Source organism: Myripristis murdjan, chromosome 10 (genome assembly GCF_902150065.1).
Source record: "Myripristis murdjan chromosome 10, fMyrMur1.1, whole genome shotgun sequence".
In the NCBI taxonomy this organism is placed as follows: Eukaryota; Metazoa; Chordata; class Actinopteri; order Holocentriformes; family Holocentridae; genus Myripristis; species Myripristis murdjan.
Window position 1 is genome coordinate 10,009,152 of NC_043989.1, and position 17,021 is coordinate 10,026,172.

General features: G+C 46.2%; 1 protein-coding gene across 1 annotated transcript in view; it reads right to left on the bottom strand.

Moving 5' to 3' along the window:
• Positions 1–12,364: 12,364 nt before the first annotated feature.
• fgfrl1a (fibroblast growth factor receptor like 1a) overlaps positions 12,365–17,021 on the bottom strand; it is a 62,609-nt gene continuing 57,952 nt past the window's right edge. The window contains exon 7 of the mRNA XM_030062686.1: positions 12,365–16,940. Within this exon, the coding sequence (XP_029918546.1) occupies positions 16,516–16,940 (425 nt within the window). The 3' untranslated portion in view covers positions 12,365–16,515. The remainder of the gene's footprint in view (positions 16,941–17,021) is intronic.

A 17,021-nucleotide genomic window follows, 5' to 3' on the forward strand; every position in this document is an offset into this window, starting at 1 on the left:
GTAAAAAGCCCTTTTGGACAGCTTCTCTTCATCACCAACCACAGCTGCTGTTGACTCAACGGCGTAGGAATCTCCTGTATGGATTCACACCCTTCAACCCAGCCAACCGCGCACTGCAGCCCTTCCTGAGAGAGCAACAGGGCCTGTAAGAGCAGAGAGGGTCTGAGGAGCTAAAAGTTTCCCCCCCTGCTTCAATGCCGCATTCATGAGAAATGGGAACTGGTAAGTTTCTGACTTGGAATTTCCTTCTTCCCACCTCAGACTGTTCAAGTCGGAACAAAATGGACGTCCTATTGATATCAGCGCTGGAACTGACATTAAATCTGACATTTTCATAAATCATCGACTGCAAGTAGGCTGCATGAGGTGGAAACCCGATCCAGGGCGCTGACTTACCATGCAATTTCAACATTAGGCTATAAAATGCCCAAACTTTCCAATCATCAGCGTCCTGCTATCTTTTTTATATAATGCATGTCTACACAAACAGTGTCGAAAGTCTACTTAAAGGCATGCTATGCAGTTTGAAATCCACCTTTGAAATGCCTCAGGACAACACTTTTACCCCATCATAACCCAAAATATGAGAGATTTTTAATCTATTTGTGTTTTAATGTACATTTGACATAAAAAAAAAAAAAAAATAGCTTCAATAAAGGCAAGTGTTCCATTAACTCTGTGGGTTATTAGTCTTGGTGTGACCCTGAGGGATTTTATCCTTCCTCAGCCTCATCTGCAGCATTAATAAATGAAATGGTGTGCCCTCCCATTTCACACTGCATAGTCTGCCTTTAAAATGCTTACAACACCATAAATATCATGTTGCTTGTTTTGATTATGTGATATCACAAAACTACATCAGTTGGGGATTTCTCTTTCTTGGAAATTCCCACTTTGTACTCCTCACGAACGCAACAAAAGCTGCACTATGCGACATCTTCATGTAAATTACAAAAGCAGTGTAGAGCTGTGCAAAAAACCTGATATGACTATGACTAAGTAGAGTGTTAATATTTTTTTTTTTTTGCAATGCTGTGTTGACTTTCTGGCCCCTTGTGTCAAGATGTATTGTTCATGAACTTCATTGATCTTATGACATCACATTTTAATGTTAAGTAACTGTATTCTGTTTTAATAAATTGGAACGAAGATTTTAATTGTATTCTGAGTCAGTTTCTCACCTTATTTATCATGTAATATATATTTTAGCCCATCCAGGTGGTATGCAGTTGGTCGTATTTTAAGCTCCATGTATCTGTATTACAGTGCATCATGATCTAAATCATATTGCAATCCATGTATCATGATGCATATTAAATCATAAGGTCCTTGCCCACACTCAGGCCTGCTAAACAAGGAGCTGAATGGCTGTTTTTCAGTATGCGTCCTTGTTTCCTCCATGACATGTTTTACATAATTTCTAACTGCAGGACTATTTGAAACCAAAAGAACACCAGGCCAGATAAAGATAAGTACAGGATGTGTACATGCCAGTTTTACAGTTCACACTCTAGAGGTCAAGAGCTGAGGATTTACATCAGGCAGCCCTGGCATCTAATCAGTGGATTCACACCCTCCTACCAAGGCAACAGCCCACTGGAGCCATTCAGAGAGCAGACACAGGGAAGTACATCGCAAAGTAGGAGAGCTATACATTTACACCTTCTATTTAGTACACTTTGCCATTTTTTTTTTTTTTTTTTTTCATTCAGGTTACATAACAACTCCCCACAACCCTGCTGTGTCTGCCAGAGCTTGTTGTCACTACTTGTGTGTTTCTTCACAACTTCCTGGTAGATAAAATAACAAAATCAGTACTGTTTGGTCATGCTTTTTTTTTTTTTTTTTTTTTTTTTAATCTTTTGTTTTGCATGATCCAACACCTCATATACTGCCCACACAGTCATGCCCTTCACACACCACCACTGGTTTCACTGATTGCTCATCACACACTCTTTGCACATTATAGTCATTTTGCCGTGTGTTTTGGGAGTGTATGTCATGGATCACATCCAAAGAAGGAGATAACAAATCCATCTCCCTTATGAGCACGACTTCTGAGGAACCACTGCTGTTAGGATTAAATATGCAAAGTGTTTCTGTATGATAATGACTTATGGGATTTATGTGAGCAGAGGGAGCTAAGAGCTATGGATTTACCTGTGACTGAGCAGCCGAGGGATCTCACCAAGTCAGCTACATGCTGGAGACCTCTCTGAGCAGACAGGCTTACCAGAGAGAGAGGGATTTCACATGGTTACTTTGTTAATAATGAACAAAGGTATCTCAAATCCCAAATAATTGCTGATTTCAGTCTGAAGATGCAAGGATTTTCTTATTTCTTTCATTTCATATCACTGAGTTTTCTGGCTGCTGGTCAGACTAAGGAAGCAAATGGAGTACCTTCACTTCAAACTTCACTTGAGCATTTAGATTATGATTAATTCTTTAATTCAAAATAAATAAATAAAATAAAAATCAATAAACTGATTGACCTTGAAAATAGGTATTAGTTGCCCGAACAAATTCCCTTCTGAATTTCCTACACGCCCTCAATCTCCTCCACTAAAACTCTGCAGAATCATGTCTATATTTAAAGCTGTCAGACTTTCTTTAATGGGGATGTGGCTGGATTGCATTGCAGAATTTCTGTACTAATAGAGGCTTAAACAGCCAAGAGGTCGCTTAAATCCAAAGTTTTCTTTCTTAAGCCTAGTCTCCATGGTAACATGAAAAATTATTTCATAATTCAGAGGAAGACATTTTCCCACAGAGCTGCTTATTTGGTGCAAACTATTGGCTCAAGCCAGAGATAAGACCTGGTGGCACATAATTTAAAATCAAAATATTCTTGTTTTTTTGTGTGTGTGTGTGTGTGTGTGCGTGTGTGTGTGTGTGTTTTAATATTTGCATCCATTTATTATCATGTAATAAGCAAGATAAAAAGCTTCTGTGAAAAATTGAGTAATTAATGATTAATGATAAATTATGACAAATTAATTAGACGTACCACCACAAACTGTCCATCAGCTGGAGAAAGTGAAGGAAAAACCAGCAGGCTAGTTGCTGTGCTGACCTTTGTTGCATGATGTTAATTTATCAAAAAAAGTGTAAGGTTGACATGAAATGCATATTTTTTTAAGACAGATGTAAAGAGCAGATATTTCCCTCTGCGAGGTAACCTGTACCTATTACTCTGTTTCTCTTTTCTGCCTTATCTAATTCTACATTTTGTGTTAATTTTATGCGTTAACATGAATTTTCTGGTTGATTGGTAGGCTACAAATTATTTGACTTAAAATAATGACTCAAAAAAGTTGCCTAAAATATCCATGTGCCAACTTGAGTCATACTGACATTAGTGACAAATAATCCGACCCCCATGAAGGTCACATAGAAACAAATGCGGCCCACTACTTAACATGAGTCTGACACCCCTGATTTCAACCAGTCAGTGCACAGCAAGCAGCTGCTTACAGGTCACACACACATGAATTCCCAGAATCAAGATGCATTTTGCCATTTCCCAGGCTTCCATTATGAATGAATGAAAAATGCCTGGTTGAAATGAAGCAGATTTGAAACCAGATCACAAGCCCACCTGCTTGGTTGTATTTGTTCTGCTTTTGGTCAAATGTTCATCTTTGGGAACGTCTTTGAGCAGTAAGTCATCGGTCTAAAGAAAACACACTGACACCGAGTGAGTGATGGGTTGCAGATCAAGGAGGCGAACCTCATTCTGCTGTTACATTCATCGCCAGTCGTTCTTAACAACAGTGTCAGCTAATGTCTAAAGAGCAAAATAGAAAGAAAAAAAAAGAAACTTCCCATTCATTCTAATGTTAAAAGACGATGACTGTTTTGGCTGCAGGTATTCAAATGACAGATCAAAGTGGAGTGTTAACAAGCGGCAAGTGGTATGCGGCCTCAGCGTCCGACGCCAAATTCCTCGAGACGTTTCTCCTCCCATTGTATCCGCCGCATTTCATTCCTCCTCACTCCTCTCTCCGCTTCCACTGCCCTCCTCTCCCTTTTTCTCGTCTCCTCTCATCAGGCAGCGGTGAGCTCAACACATCTGTCAGCAGATTAGTTCTGTGTCATCCTCCTCCTCAACCTTTCCTCCCTCGCTTCCCTTCATCTTATCCTCTCCTGTCTGTCCTCCACGTCGTCCTCCCCCGATTTCTGCAAGTCAGATTCAGTCAGTCAGATTCACGGGAGGTGATGCAGGAACATGAAAAAGGGGGAAGACGCTAATCTCTCCGATTAGAGAGGAGTGAGGGTTGAATGTCAAAAAAAAACAAAAAAAACATGACAAGCTGCACACCTGCCATTTACCTTTCATCAGGTCAGTTTCACACACTTCCCTTTTCCTCTGCCTCACTCTCAGGCACAAAACGTTCAATGTCCAATCTTTTGCCTTGACATCTTCTGGAGAAACGGCGCAGCCCCAGACGCAGGTTACACAATGGAGTATTTGTTTTTCCACGGCACAGAGAGCCTCTTTTAGCTTTAATCCTACGTACAGTGCGATGATGACTTCAGTGATTTATGGCGGTGAAACTAAGCAGATGTGAGGAAATCACAGCCTGGTCAGTTTTCAGAATGATACGAGGGGGAAATAAGCCGTAAAAATACAGAGACCGGTCGGACTCACCTCCCCTTGAAAATAGTCGTGGGAAACTCTTGACTTGACAAAAATTTTAAAAACCACAAATTCCTGTGAGGTACCGCTTCTCTTCTTATGTTTTCATTGTTCCTGTTCTCAAGCCCCTTTCTCTTCTCCTCCACCTACTTCATCTCTTCAACCCATTGATCCCCTTCTCCCCCCCTGACGCTTATGTCTTCTTTCAAAATTGTTTTGTGGGTTGTGTGCATTGAAAGTCAACAGTTTGGTCAAAAATACCTGGCAACTCCACGAGGGGAAACGAGATGGATCAATCATCTGTCACTTGATACCTCAGGAACCATTGATTGGGCTTTTGGTGAGACTCGGGGAAATGCTGCATCTCATTCTGCGATGTATTACAGCGTTTTCAAAATTACACTTCTATACCCAAGGGGAGCTACAATTACAGGCCCAAACAAGGCAGCAATTTACATATAATAAGACTAAAGAAAGGGTGACTTCATCAAACGTGGGGGGCAACATGTTTACTTTTGCCTTTTTTTCCTTTAGACTCTTATTTATTGACCTCTATTAATCGTGCTTTGTGTGTAAAGTACTTTGTTTCTCGGTTCTGAAAAAGTACGTTTATTACAATTACATGTTTTAATTGATTTACCTTGATCATAAAAGCTTTTACATTTGCCGTCCTGAATGGCTGTGGTGACTTTTGGTCTTGAATGTTGCATGAATGTTGCATGAATGCTGCCTCTTTGGCCGGGTTCGCATTGAAATTAGGGTTTCGAAAGTGCTGCCTTTGGGGGCAAAAAAGTAGCCTACCCTGGGGAACTTAAACCCCTGATATCTGGTGGGTTTCTCCCGTGAAAAATTCTTGGTTTGTTCAGGAATGAAGAGAAGAACAAGGGCTAATATTTGCAGTGAACAGCCAACAAAAACAGCGTCACCTACAGAAACTCAGATGTCTTTAACGATAAAACACAAAGACGTCACAGCACTGACGGCTCCGATTGCCAGGTATTCTCTGGAAAGTGCACGAGAGCCACAGCGATGACCGCCTACCTCCAAAAACACAATGTGGGAATTTGCAGTTCCACTGTGTGTAGCATACCATTCTAGGCTGTCCATGTGATTTACGACAGTGTGTGACGTGACAGCCGAGAAGTGCGGCTACACAGGAAGTTGTTGTTGTTGTTATGATTCCCGCGCCTGTGTGTGTGTGTGTGCTGCTGTGAATAAATGCTAAGTTAACATACAGCCATTGTCCGTGGTTCCTGGACATAACATTGGCGACGATGGAGGGTTTTCCCTTTTCACCTCTACCTTCGTTCCTCGCTCTGCCTGGTGAGCCCCCGGTCCCGTGGCCCCGTTGGTATGAATCTTTTCAGACGTTTGTGACCGCTTGTGGACTTGACAGCGCAGAGACTAGCGACGCCCGGCTGCGGGCTGCGCTGATCCACAGCCTGGGCAGCGAGGGACAACGCATCTTCCGTACTCTCGGACCCGCGGCAAAATATGCAGACTGTGTTGCTTTATTAGCCAAACATTTCGCCCCTCCACAAAGTGTCATAGCCAGACGGATTGCCTTCCGCCAACGTCGACAGAGGCAGGGTGAGTCCGTCCACCATTATGTCACCGATCTCCGGTGTCTGGCGAGTCTCTGCAAGTTTGACACCTTGGAACAGGAGATGATTCGGGACCAGCTAGCCGAGCACACAACTAATCCCAAACTGCGCGAGAAACTGCTTATGTCACCAGACGACACGACACTCACCGCGGCTATCGAGATGGCTTTTCAGCTGGAGTCGGCGGCTCAGTTAACTTCACAGCTAGCAGCCTTGGACCCGCCTCCCTCGCACTCCACTCCACTGGCACAGACGGTAGCACCGGCTGCCCAGCTTCCTGACCCCGCTTCCCCTCACGACAGGCTGGAGGTTAATGTAGCGGGACGCCAAGACGCAACAGCACGCAGGCTCTGTGGGAACTGTGGCTCTTCTTCTCATCTCACACGCGCACCCGTCTGCCCAGCTACGGGGCAGCGATGCCGGCGATGCGGTAAGCTTAATCACTTTTCAAAGGTGTGCCGCTCAACACCCGCCTCCACAAGATCCCAACACCGCTCGCCCCGCCCACAGAGCCCGACCACCATTCATTCCGTGGGCTCGAGTACCAAGCCATTTACATGGTGCACAGTGGAGCTGGATGGCGTGTGCTTACCTCTGCTACTGGACACGGCTGCCTCCCGGTCTCTTCTTAGTGAATCCACTGTCCGGCGGCTCTTCCCCAAACAGACAATCAAGGCGGACGCGGAGGAGCTGTATGGTTACGGACACACTAAAATCGGCATGGTGGGCACTGCCACTTTCTCCGTGCGCTATGGCTCGAGAGCGCTTCCAGCTTTCACCTTCCAAGTGTCCCGCCACGGTGCCAATCTCCTGGGGTTTGACCTGTTCTGCGCCCTAGGCTTCTCCATCACAGATAACATGGGAGCCACTATCCTGACAGTGACTACATCCTGGCAGCAGCGCTGGCCATCACTCTTCACTGGGCTGGGCTGCCTCACCGCTTTCCACCATCAACCACTCATCGACCCTGCCGTGTCTGCTGTCATCCAGCCCCTCCGCCGTCTGCCCCTCGCCCTGCGCGATGGTGTCACGGACGAGCTACAGAAACTGCTGGACGCCGGAATCATCGAACGAGTCGACGCCTCACCTTGGATCTCTAATCTCGTGGTGGCAAAGAAGAAAACGGGCGGCCTGCGTCCCTGTGTTGACCTCAGGCAGGTGAACAAAGCAGTGGTCCCAGACAAATATCCACTGCCCACTGTGGAAGAGCTATCTGCCAAGTTCCATGGCTCCACAGTTTTCTCCAAGCTTGACCTACGGCAGGGGTATTTGCAGGTTCCCCTACATCCGGACAGCCGCAACCTCACCGCCTTTGTATCCCACATGGGGGTCTTCCGCTACACCCGCATGCCCTTTGGCCTCAGCTCCGCCCCGAGTTGCTTCCAGAAGATTATGACCACCATTTTCGCTGGCATCCCCGGGGTGGTCACATATTTGGATGACATTGTGGTGCATGGTGCGACATCTTCTTTGCACGATGACCGTCTCACTAGGGTGCTGGACGTGCTTGCCCGCCACAACCTCACACTGAACGGGGAAAAGTGCATCTTCGCGGCGCCCGTCATCGAATTTGTGGGATTCCGCCTGACTGCTGATGGCCTGAGCCCGCTCCACTCGAACGTCGACGCCATCCTGCGCCTGCCTGAACCCTCTTGCCCAGCACAGCTGTCATCGTTCCTCGGAATGACGGCGTATTATCTGCGCTTCCTTCCCCACTATTCTGAGACCACTGCGCCGCTGCGCGCCCTCCTCAAACAGGACGCACCCTGGGCCTGGACCTCTGCGTGCTCCGCCGCAGTCCAACAACTCAAGTCACAGCTCACCTCCCCTCCTGTACTCACCCATTTTGACCTACTGAGTCCCACTTTTGTGACCTGTGACGCCTCTAACAAGGCAGTGGGCGCGGTCCTGTCTCAACTCCAGCACGGGGCCGAACGCCCGGTGGCGTTCGCTTCGAGGTCACTTACCCTGGCTGAGCAGAAGTACTCGGTGGGAGAGAGGGAGGCGCTGGCCTGCGTCTGGGCATGTGAAAGGTGGCACATGTACCTGTATGGACGGCACTTCACACTACGGACAGACCACCAGGCCCTCACAGCTCTACTGGCCACAACTGGATCAGGACATCGGCCACTGCGCCTTTACCGGTGGTCAGAGAGGTTGCAGGCATATAATTTCACCACCCAGTTCACGCCTGGCAGAGACAACGTTGTGGCAGACCTACTCTCCAGAGCCACACCCAGCCCTGCACCAGACGCCACCCTGGACTCCTCAGAGCCGGAATTGGTTCTCATGCTGCACACACCCCTCCAGAAAGCTGTTTCTCTGCCAGAACTTCATGCAGCATCCGAGCAGGACCCTGTGCTCGCCCAGGTCCGCACTTTCGTCCGCGATGGCTGGCCGGCCAAAGTGCCAGCGGAGCTAGTGCCCTTCTACCGGGTCAGGAGCGACCTCTCCTGCTGGGATGATGTCTGCGTGGCGAGGGGGCTGTGCACGGTGATCCCAAGCACCCTGAGAGAACGCGTCCTGACCATGGTTCATGAAGGCCACCTGGGCATTGTGAAGGTCAAGCAACGCTGCAGGGGCCTGGTCTGGTGGCCAGGTATCGACAGAGACGTAGAGACGATGGTGAAGGACTGTGCAGCCTGCCTCACCAGCGGTAAGACTGGTCCCCCCCCGCCTCCGCCCTTGCAACCTGTACCATGGCCTCAGGTGCCCTGGACCCACATTCAGGTGGACATCTGTGGCGAACTCCACGGCACCCCGCAGCACCAGCGCTTCCTCCTTGTGGCCTATGACCTCCACTCCAAATGGCCCGAGGTGCTGCCCACTGGGTCCGTCACCACCAGGGTGGTTATCGACTTCCTCTCCTCCCTGTTCGCCCGCTGGGGGGTGCCCAACGCTATCACCACCGACAACGGGCCCCAGTTTGTCTCGGCCGACTTCGCCGCTTTCACAGAAGGGAGGGGGATAAAACACATCAGGACGGCCTTGTATCACCCACAGGCCAACGGCGGAGTAGAGAGGTATAACCAGACACTTAAGAACGGGCTCAGAGCACACATGGCGGAGGGCCTGTCGTTCTCATCGGCACTGCAGAGCACCCTGCTTCATTACAGAGCGACGACGCATGCCACAACTGGCTGTTCTCCAGCTCTCCTGATGCTGGGGCGTGAGCTCCAGCTTCCCCTGGACCGTCTGCGCCCTCCAGTGGGAGACACTCAAGCAAAGGTGTCTTCCCCAGGTGACAGAGTGGCGGAACGGCAACGCAGCATGAAGCAGCGGTTTGACAGTAGGCACAAAGTGAAACGCCCTGCACTCGCAGTGTCTGATTGGGTCCGCATCCGTCGGCCCAGTCGACCCCACAAGCTACTTTCATTCTGGTCTACGCCACAGCAGATTACAGCGCAGCTGGGACCAGCCACCTTCTGCCTGGCTGATGGTTCACGTTGGCATGCCTGTCGCCTTAGGCGGGTGAGGCTGCCACCTGCCTCACACTCGGCAACTGTAGCTGATCACCACACAGTTGGGGACTGGGACTTTCCAGATGCACAGCCTGGGATCCTGGCTGGGAACCACCCTGAACCAGATGCACCGATCGAGGCTCCACAGCTGGTCGAGCCTCCGCAGCTTGATCCCCATCCTGTCCGGGCCCGTCAGAGGCCTTATTACCTCAGAGATTATGTTACAGACTTTTAGAGAGTTTTAGCTCAGTGCATGGCCTGTCATGTGGCAGAATAACCCACAAGGCTATGCGGGTAAATCGGCAGTCTACCCGGTTTACTCAGTCAGGTTGGTTCTGTTTAGACCATAATATTATTCTGTGCTCTAGTAAGTGTTAAGCCTTATTGCACTTGGTTCGGATGTTTGCACTGGGTTTGATGTTTTAAAAAAAGGGGGGGGTGAATGTAGCATACCATTCTAGGCTGTCCATGTGATTTACGACAGTGTGTGACGTGACAGCCGAGAAGTGCGGCTACACAGGAAGTTGTTGTTGTTGTTATGATTCCCGCGCCTGTGTGTGTGTGTGTGCTGCTGTGAATAAATGCTAAGTTAACATACAGCCATTGTCCGTGGTTCCTGGACATAACACTGTGAGTTGTTTATTGTTGTTGTTGTCTTATTCCATTCCCCTGTCGTGCTCTCCTCTGCCACCTCTACACCCTTTTGTGCTGCCTTTCATCAGTCATTTCTTTCATCATCATCGTCCCCTCCTAAATGAGTCAGATAGGCAGACGCTGGGCCTTCACACCCTCCGTCTGCACGCAACGTCTGTCCATCTGTCATCTCCCCGGACAGACACACTGACAGATGACATGCCTGCAGCAGCTCTCACAACTGAAGAGCTACAACTATTTAGGGAAGGACATTCACTTAAAGACGGTCCCATGGTACTGCAGGGCACTGGAATACTGATGTGTGTGTGTGTGTGTGTGTGAGAGAGAGAGACAGACTGATAAAGTGAAACAGATACACAGATCTGGGAAAGGATCGATACTGTAGATATTTACTGAGAAACACAAATACAACATGGCCATTATGCACCATAGAGCCTTTTCTCGACTCTGTTCACAGTCCACAGCCTCAGTGATACTGGCAACATGAGGGTGCATTAACAACAACTGTGTTTGGACCATTTTAAAACGAAGAGTTTGGTTCATTTGGGAAACACATCATGAGGTGGGAAAAACACATTCAAACTCTTAAGTGAATCAAACAAGCGAGCCGATGTCCGCCTGGTAGGACTGGGACTCCGGTGCCAAGTGAACCAAGTGGGGTTGAAGCTGGTAGCCAGACGGAGCTGCCAGTGTGGCCAAAATGAGTTTCAGGCAGACGTGGAGTAACACTGACGAAAGCTGTACTCGAAATATGCTGTCAAATTTTCACGGTTGTTTGGAGAGGCAAAATAAAAAGACCAGAGTCTACCCTGGTGTGTTTCTTTCCCTCTGTTGTTCTAATATTGTGGTTGTTGTAACACACTGACCACTGTTTCCGTGTCTCAGTATACAAAATTAGCATGATTATTTTTTCAGATTTGACTTATTTCCTTGTGAAATACTAAAATTTTAAAATGCAGTAATCAGTCATGGTCATTCTGCATTCTTTTGGCCCCCTTGACATTTGTTATGTGAAGACCAAACCGAAGGATAAATGCAACAAAGTAGCCATTTGACGCCTGATTTGGAACAAAAGAAGCAAATCATAGGTGTGGGAGCGCTCTGAAGGGCTGTACTAGACAATTTTTGCACGTTGGCAGGCTCAAACAGCTGCAGGGGGCAACGGTTCAATGATGAGAAATCATGTAATGTTCTCTATGAAGGGAAGAGAGAGGCAAAATGTGTAACTTTCATCAAGAAGTGGAAATGTGTGCAATAGCTGGCGACCACAGAAAGCTTTGTATTTGTCTATTTCTTTGAAAACTACTGATAAAATGCCAAGTCCAGTTTCAATTCATCACTTGCTGTCAGCCAGTGGTCCTCTCACACCACATGAATTTGTATGGACACGCATTGCTTGTGGCTGAGTTTCCTTTTTGTTCCACACACGCTAAAAATCACTTATCATGAAAATATCACACTTTCACAGGGCCGATGTTACAGAGATTTACTGTCTTTTTAATGGCACCAATAAGATGATTAAAATGTTTCTATGAGACAAAAACTTTGCTTCAACATGGGAGAAAATAAAATTTCAACCTAAATGACAACAGACTGTACAAGATTGTCGATACAAAGATTATCGATAATGTTTTGTATATTCCGGCAGCACAAATATCTTACAATGATACGTACGTGGTAGTTGCTACATAGCTTACATCATGACTATAAGACAAAATGTCATCCGTTCATGCTATGACTCTCTCCTTTTTTGGATAATCATAACGTATATGTAATGTATCAATTACATATATAATGCCCAATTATATGAAAACAATCATGTCAAAAGAAAATAAATTAAAAACACGCTTTGCTGCTTTTTTTTATTCTAGAGACAATTCTGCAGGATTTTTTTTTTTTTTTTTTTTTTTTTTTAATATAACTCTTTGTGGGCCAATGTGTCCCTCGAGGCACTGAATGGTCCAAAGCACACCTTCTCATTTCCACAGCATGTAACAATTAGCTTCACTTCAACACTAGGATTATTTCTTTCAACATACTAGTGGTAAGTGCATGTTCATTACACAGTCTGTCTCTGTATTTGGCAGTCCATTAGCTTTGACATGTAAAACGTTGACGGGCTAAACATGTAAAACAACAACAGAAAAAACAAAACAAAACAAAACAGAAAAAAAAAACAAAGTTGTTTTCACAGAGAAACACAGTATTGAGTGAGACATGTTGTATTATTTTGCTTTTTGGCACGCTTTCCACCCTTCCAGAGCTACAAGAAAATCTTTTAATGGTAGACTTCAGGATGTCAAAAACACACTGGGGCTGTTGTTCAGGGTGACTCTGCTGAGAGATGTTTCAAAAGGAGAAGAAGAGATGGTGACAGGAGAGAAAAATAAAACACTTCAAAGGGGAAGACACCAGAAAGCAGTGGCTCAGCTACAGTCCATCAGGCCTGGGCAGTGTGTCAAAATGCTTAGCCCATCTCCGGTAAGAGAGAAAATAACACAATGTGCAGCGGTACAGATCGATTTAGATCTATTCTATACATCCTTACATTAACCCACTTCTTATTTTGTGGCTGAAGTGCCAATATTGTCACAGAGAAGCACAGATGAGTGTATTTTTGGGAAACTGTAATGTTAACCATAATGCAATTGGAGTGTTTTTTCTCTTATGGTGGTAGAAATTAAAATGTGCTGGGCTGTTTAGGGGGTTACATAAACGGGAAAATTTGAAAAGCTTTAAATCGGCAAAAAGGCACCGAAGAAAATGGAGTCCATGTTTACTGAAGAGCCGAAACATAATCAAGGGGATTTGCTTCGAGGTATCAGGAACATGCGTCTCCTCTCTGTAATTGTACCGTAATATGTATTTATTATAAGCATGAATTTTCTTTTAATAGATAGATTTGCTCTTACACAGGCGGCTCTATAGGCGGCGCAGATTTCTCCTTTTTGGAAACATCTCTGCACAGTGTCACCTCGCTTTTTTAACGGCTACATCCCCGAGTGTACCTTTAATAGAGTTCCCTGTTTTGAAGCAGTCGAAGGCATATTGTAATAACATGTTGCACAGTTTTTTTTTTCTTCTTCTTCTTTTTTTTAATATATATAGTGGTCAGTTTCATAAGCACACACAAGAACAACGAGATGGCCACCTGAGAATTCAATAGCAAAAGACAAAGAGAGCGTCTGTTGTACTTGGCTGTCCACTAATGCTGTGATACACTAATATTAAGTGACTGTGATCCAACTATATGAACAACAATAATCCACCTCATGAGCGATAATGTAAGTGAGTCTCTGCAGCGTGAGTAGTAAAATATCCAATGAGCTTTTGTGAAATAATACACCAATGGTACCAATTTTACTTTTGATGCACTGTAAAGACTTTTGATCGTAGATGGCTGCAGTTTAAACGGCAATCCTCTGATTTCAGTTTCCTCGCTGCCGGTGAAAATCCGTTATAGTTCCACAAAAACATATAAAATCATGTTGGAAATGTCTAATAATAGCAGGTCAAAGGCAATTGGACTATCAGCATAATCTTGAATTAAGAGATTACACAGTCCAGCTGCCCACTACTGGAGGTGCCATGACCTGGATGATGGAGAATCTTCACCGACATCCAGGTCTGAATTAGGACTTAGGATGCATTTAACATTTCATGATGCAAACCACCTCTGCAGATCACCAGAGAACTATGTGGAAATGCAATGCCTCTCCAATCTATACATGGGAGTAACACAAATGGAAATGAACTTTATGCACAAATGTGATGAGGATTCAAATCAAACAGGAAGCCGTCAGCTCAGATACATTCATAACATCCTCATCAGTAATAGACAGGGAGCAAGCTGAGGTTTGGACCGTCCATTTTAAAGGCTTTAAATATTAGGAGGTGACGTGCGATAATGTGCGTTTGGTTTGAGGTGGAACGTGGAAATGGATGTTACTGTGCATAGAGGGGATGCATTTTAAGGCCAGGTGTCATATAATCCAGCTGCTGCAAGAGAATACAGGATCAACCTGCTAAAAAGATGAAAAGGAAAAGAGCAATATTATCCATTTTGATGCCATTTGAACAACAGAGCAAAGACCGCAGTCTCCTCAGAAGTTGCTGTTGGCTGTGCAGATGAACGATACAGAACAGATCCCAGACATATACTTTCATGTACTGAGCAGTTATTGATTGTGATTGATTGCCACTGTGCAGCACAAAGAGTATTTTAAATATTCAAAGCTAGTCAGTGGATATTCCCATGTTGACTGATCATCCACCTGAATGACTTTCTCCTTGATATGGCTCTAAATTATTTTGATAATCATAACAATACTGATATTCATTTCAGTTATAATGAGCTGAGCCCCCAGCTATGAGATTAAGTTCTTGATTGCAACTGTTTTTCCTTGATCGGGCTTTCAGAGCAGGTCCTACAGGTGAGAAGGCAGCCCTTTTCCAAAACTTTTCTTCTTCACATGCAAACACAAGAGACAACAGTTTCCCGAGGTCCTTTGCCTCGCAACAAACAATCAACGGACGAGAACAGAGCACATGCGATCCCTGCTCACGCCAGACCGCTTCAAGACGTGCGGTCTGTCTGAGTGAGTCGACTGCCCCCGAGTCGTCTTGTGAGATGCCCTAAGAAGGGAGTTGAGGCCTGGGTCTTTAGGTTTTATTGTTGCTACCGAGTTTAAGATGAAGTCTCTTCTTTCAGCCCTCCAAATCTCATAACAGATTAACAAGAATCCATTGCTTATCCGGCGATCTGACAGCAATCCGCAAAATCTGGAAGCAATTTTTACGAGGCACCATTTTATACCAAGGCATCATTGACAATCCCTTTGCGCGGTTGGCTGAGGTGGTTGAACATCTGACACGAGGAGATCCGATATCCCTGATGCTTCGCGCTCCGTCGCCTCCGGAGTCAGCGAGCATCAAACAACGCGGAAGAGGAGACGGCTTCAAACAGGAAATGCCACCGATCCCCGGGAAGTGAGGAGACTTCCACTGAGGCAGGACCTGTCCGTACATTCACTCATGACCGAGTCGTAACAGGCCGATTACGTCCGCAAGCAAGATTCGCCGTCTGAAAATACGGGAGTGTTTTCTGGTGGAGGTCTCTGGCTCTGGCAGATCTGCTTGTCTGCATCAGTCACGCTGCAGCCGCTGCCAAAAATAACCTACTCAAAGAAATCAGGGATAACTAATGATGTTGTGTAAGATCAGAAGCTCAGTTTGACATGAAGTCTTTTTCATACAGTACCCAGATAGCAGCTGGACAGTTATTAGAAGGCTGTCGGCTTGGCAAGAGCAATAAAAAAAAAAAAAAAAAAAAATCAAAAAACAAAAAAACAGCAGCCTTCTGGTCTTTGCCAATGGAGTGGATACAATGTTTTGTGTTCTGTGGTTCATATGGCTCAGTTGGGCTGACGCCTGAGTTATACTCTGAATACAAGTGATTACAGTACATACGCGCTATAGGTTGCTCTGGAAGGAATAGCCTGCTAAATGTTAATGCCATGATCGTATTCTGTTATATACACAAATATATTTCGATTCGTGTCGGGTAAGTGTGCTGCATTTCTTTTATTACTGAGGAAGCTGTAGTTGTGTCCAAGGTGCTTGAGAAGCAGACAGATAAATCTCTCTGAATATGCTCGGGGGTTACACGGGAGCCAAAGACGTCTGGTTACTTTGAAGTCGTCGGGTTCGGTTGCGCTTCAAATTCGGCTTCAAGGAGCGTCGGCTGAGATTTATGGAACTGCACAAAAACAAATCCAGAAAGGCTTGAGTAAAACATCTTGGATGATTTGTTTCAACAGACTGGCTCCCAGAGTGGCTGCTCTTTGTGATGCACTTCTGTTGTCTCTTTCTTTACATTCTTCATTGTTTCCTGATTGAGTCTCTGTACAGTATCGACTGCGGCTGCAGGAGAAGCAGGAAGAGTCAGCAGAGCGGAGCAACAGATTGTACTTTGTGTATTTCCATGCTTTTTTGGACACAAGTCCTCATGGGCTTTGAATGTGGCTCCACGGAGTGTGTGACAATAACCGGTTGGACTATTGCGACTGAGTCTCTGTGCACCCATAACATGTTCATCTGTAGCAGAGAGGAGAGTTGAAGGTGACAACGCCAAAGCTTACCGCTCGCCTTGATGCTAACACTGGTAGTGAATGTGCTGGTGCTGGTGCACTTTCCCGTCCACGTGCGAGTGTGTGTGCGTGTGTATGTCCGTGTAGATCTTTGGGTAGACCTTGGGAGCCAATCCCGCTCCGCCCTGGGCGAGGAGCAGCTGCTGCTGGTGGGCGATGTAGTCCTCATAAGAAAGACAATCCTTATCCCCACTGGCTGGCTGCTGGGGGAGCGGCGGGCAGGCTCGGTCGCGATTGGTCACCGCCGGACGCTGGGAGGCGGGCAGGGCGGAGGAGGACGACGAATTGGAGCAGGTGCGTTTTGATTGGCAGAACCAGAGGAGGGCGGTGCCCAAGATGAAGGCCACGCCCGCCGGGATTCCAATAATGACGGGCCAAGGAAGGCTGGGGGCTGTTGCCGTGGGAACAGGGTTGACATGCGGTTTCAGGTCTGCGAGGGGAGGTGAGACATGAAGAAGAATAATCAGCACTATATTTGCAGTGTGCTCTATTTTTAATAACGTTCTCATGA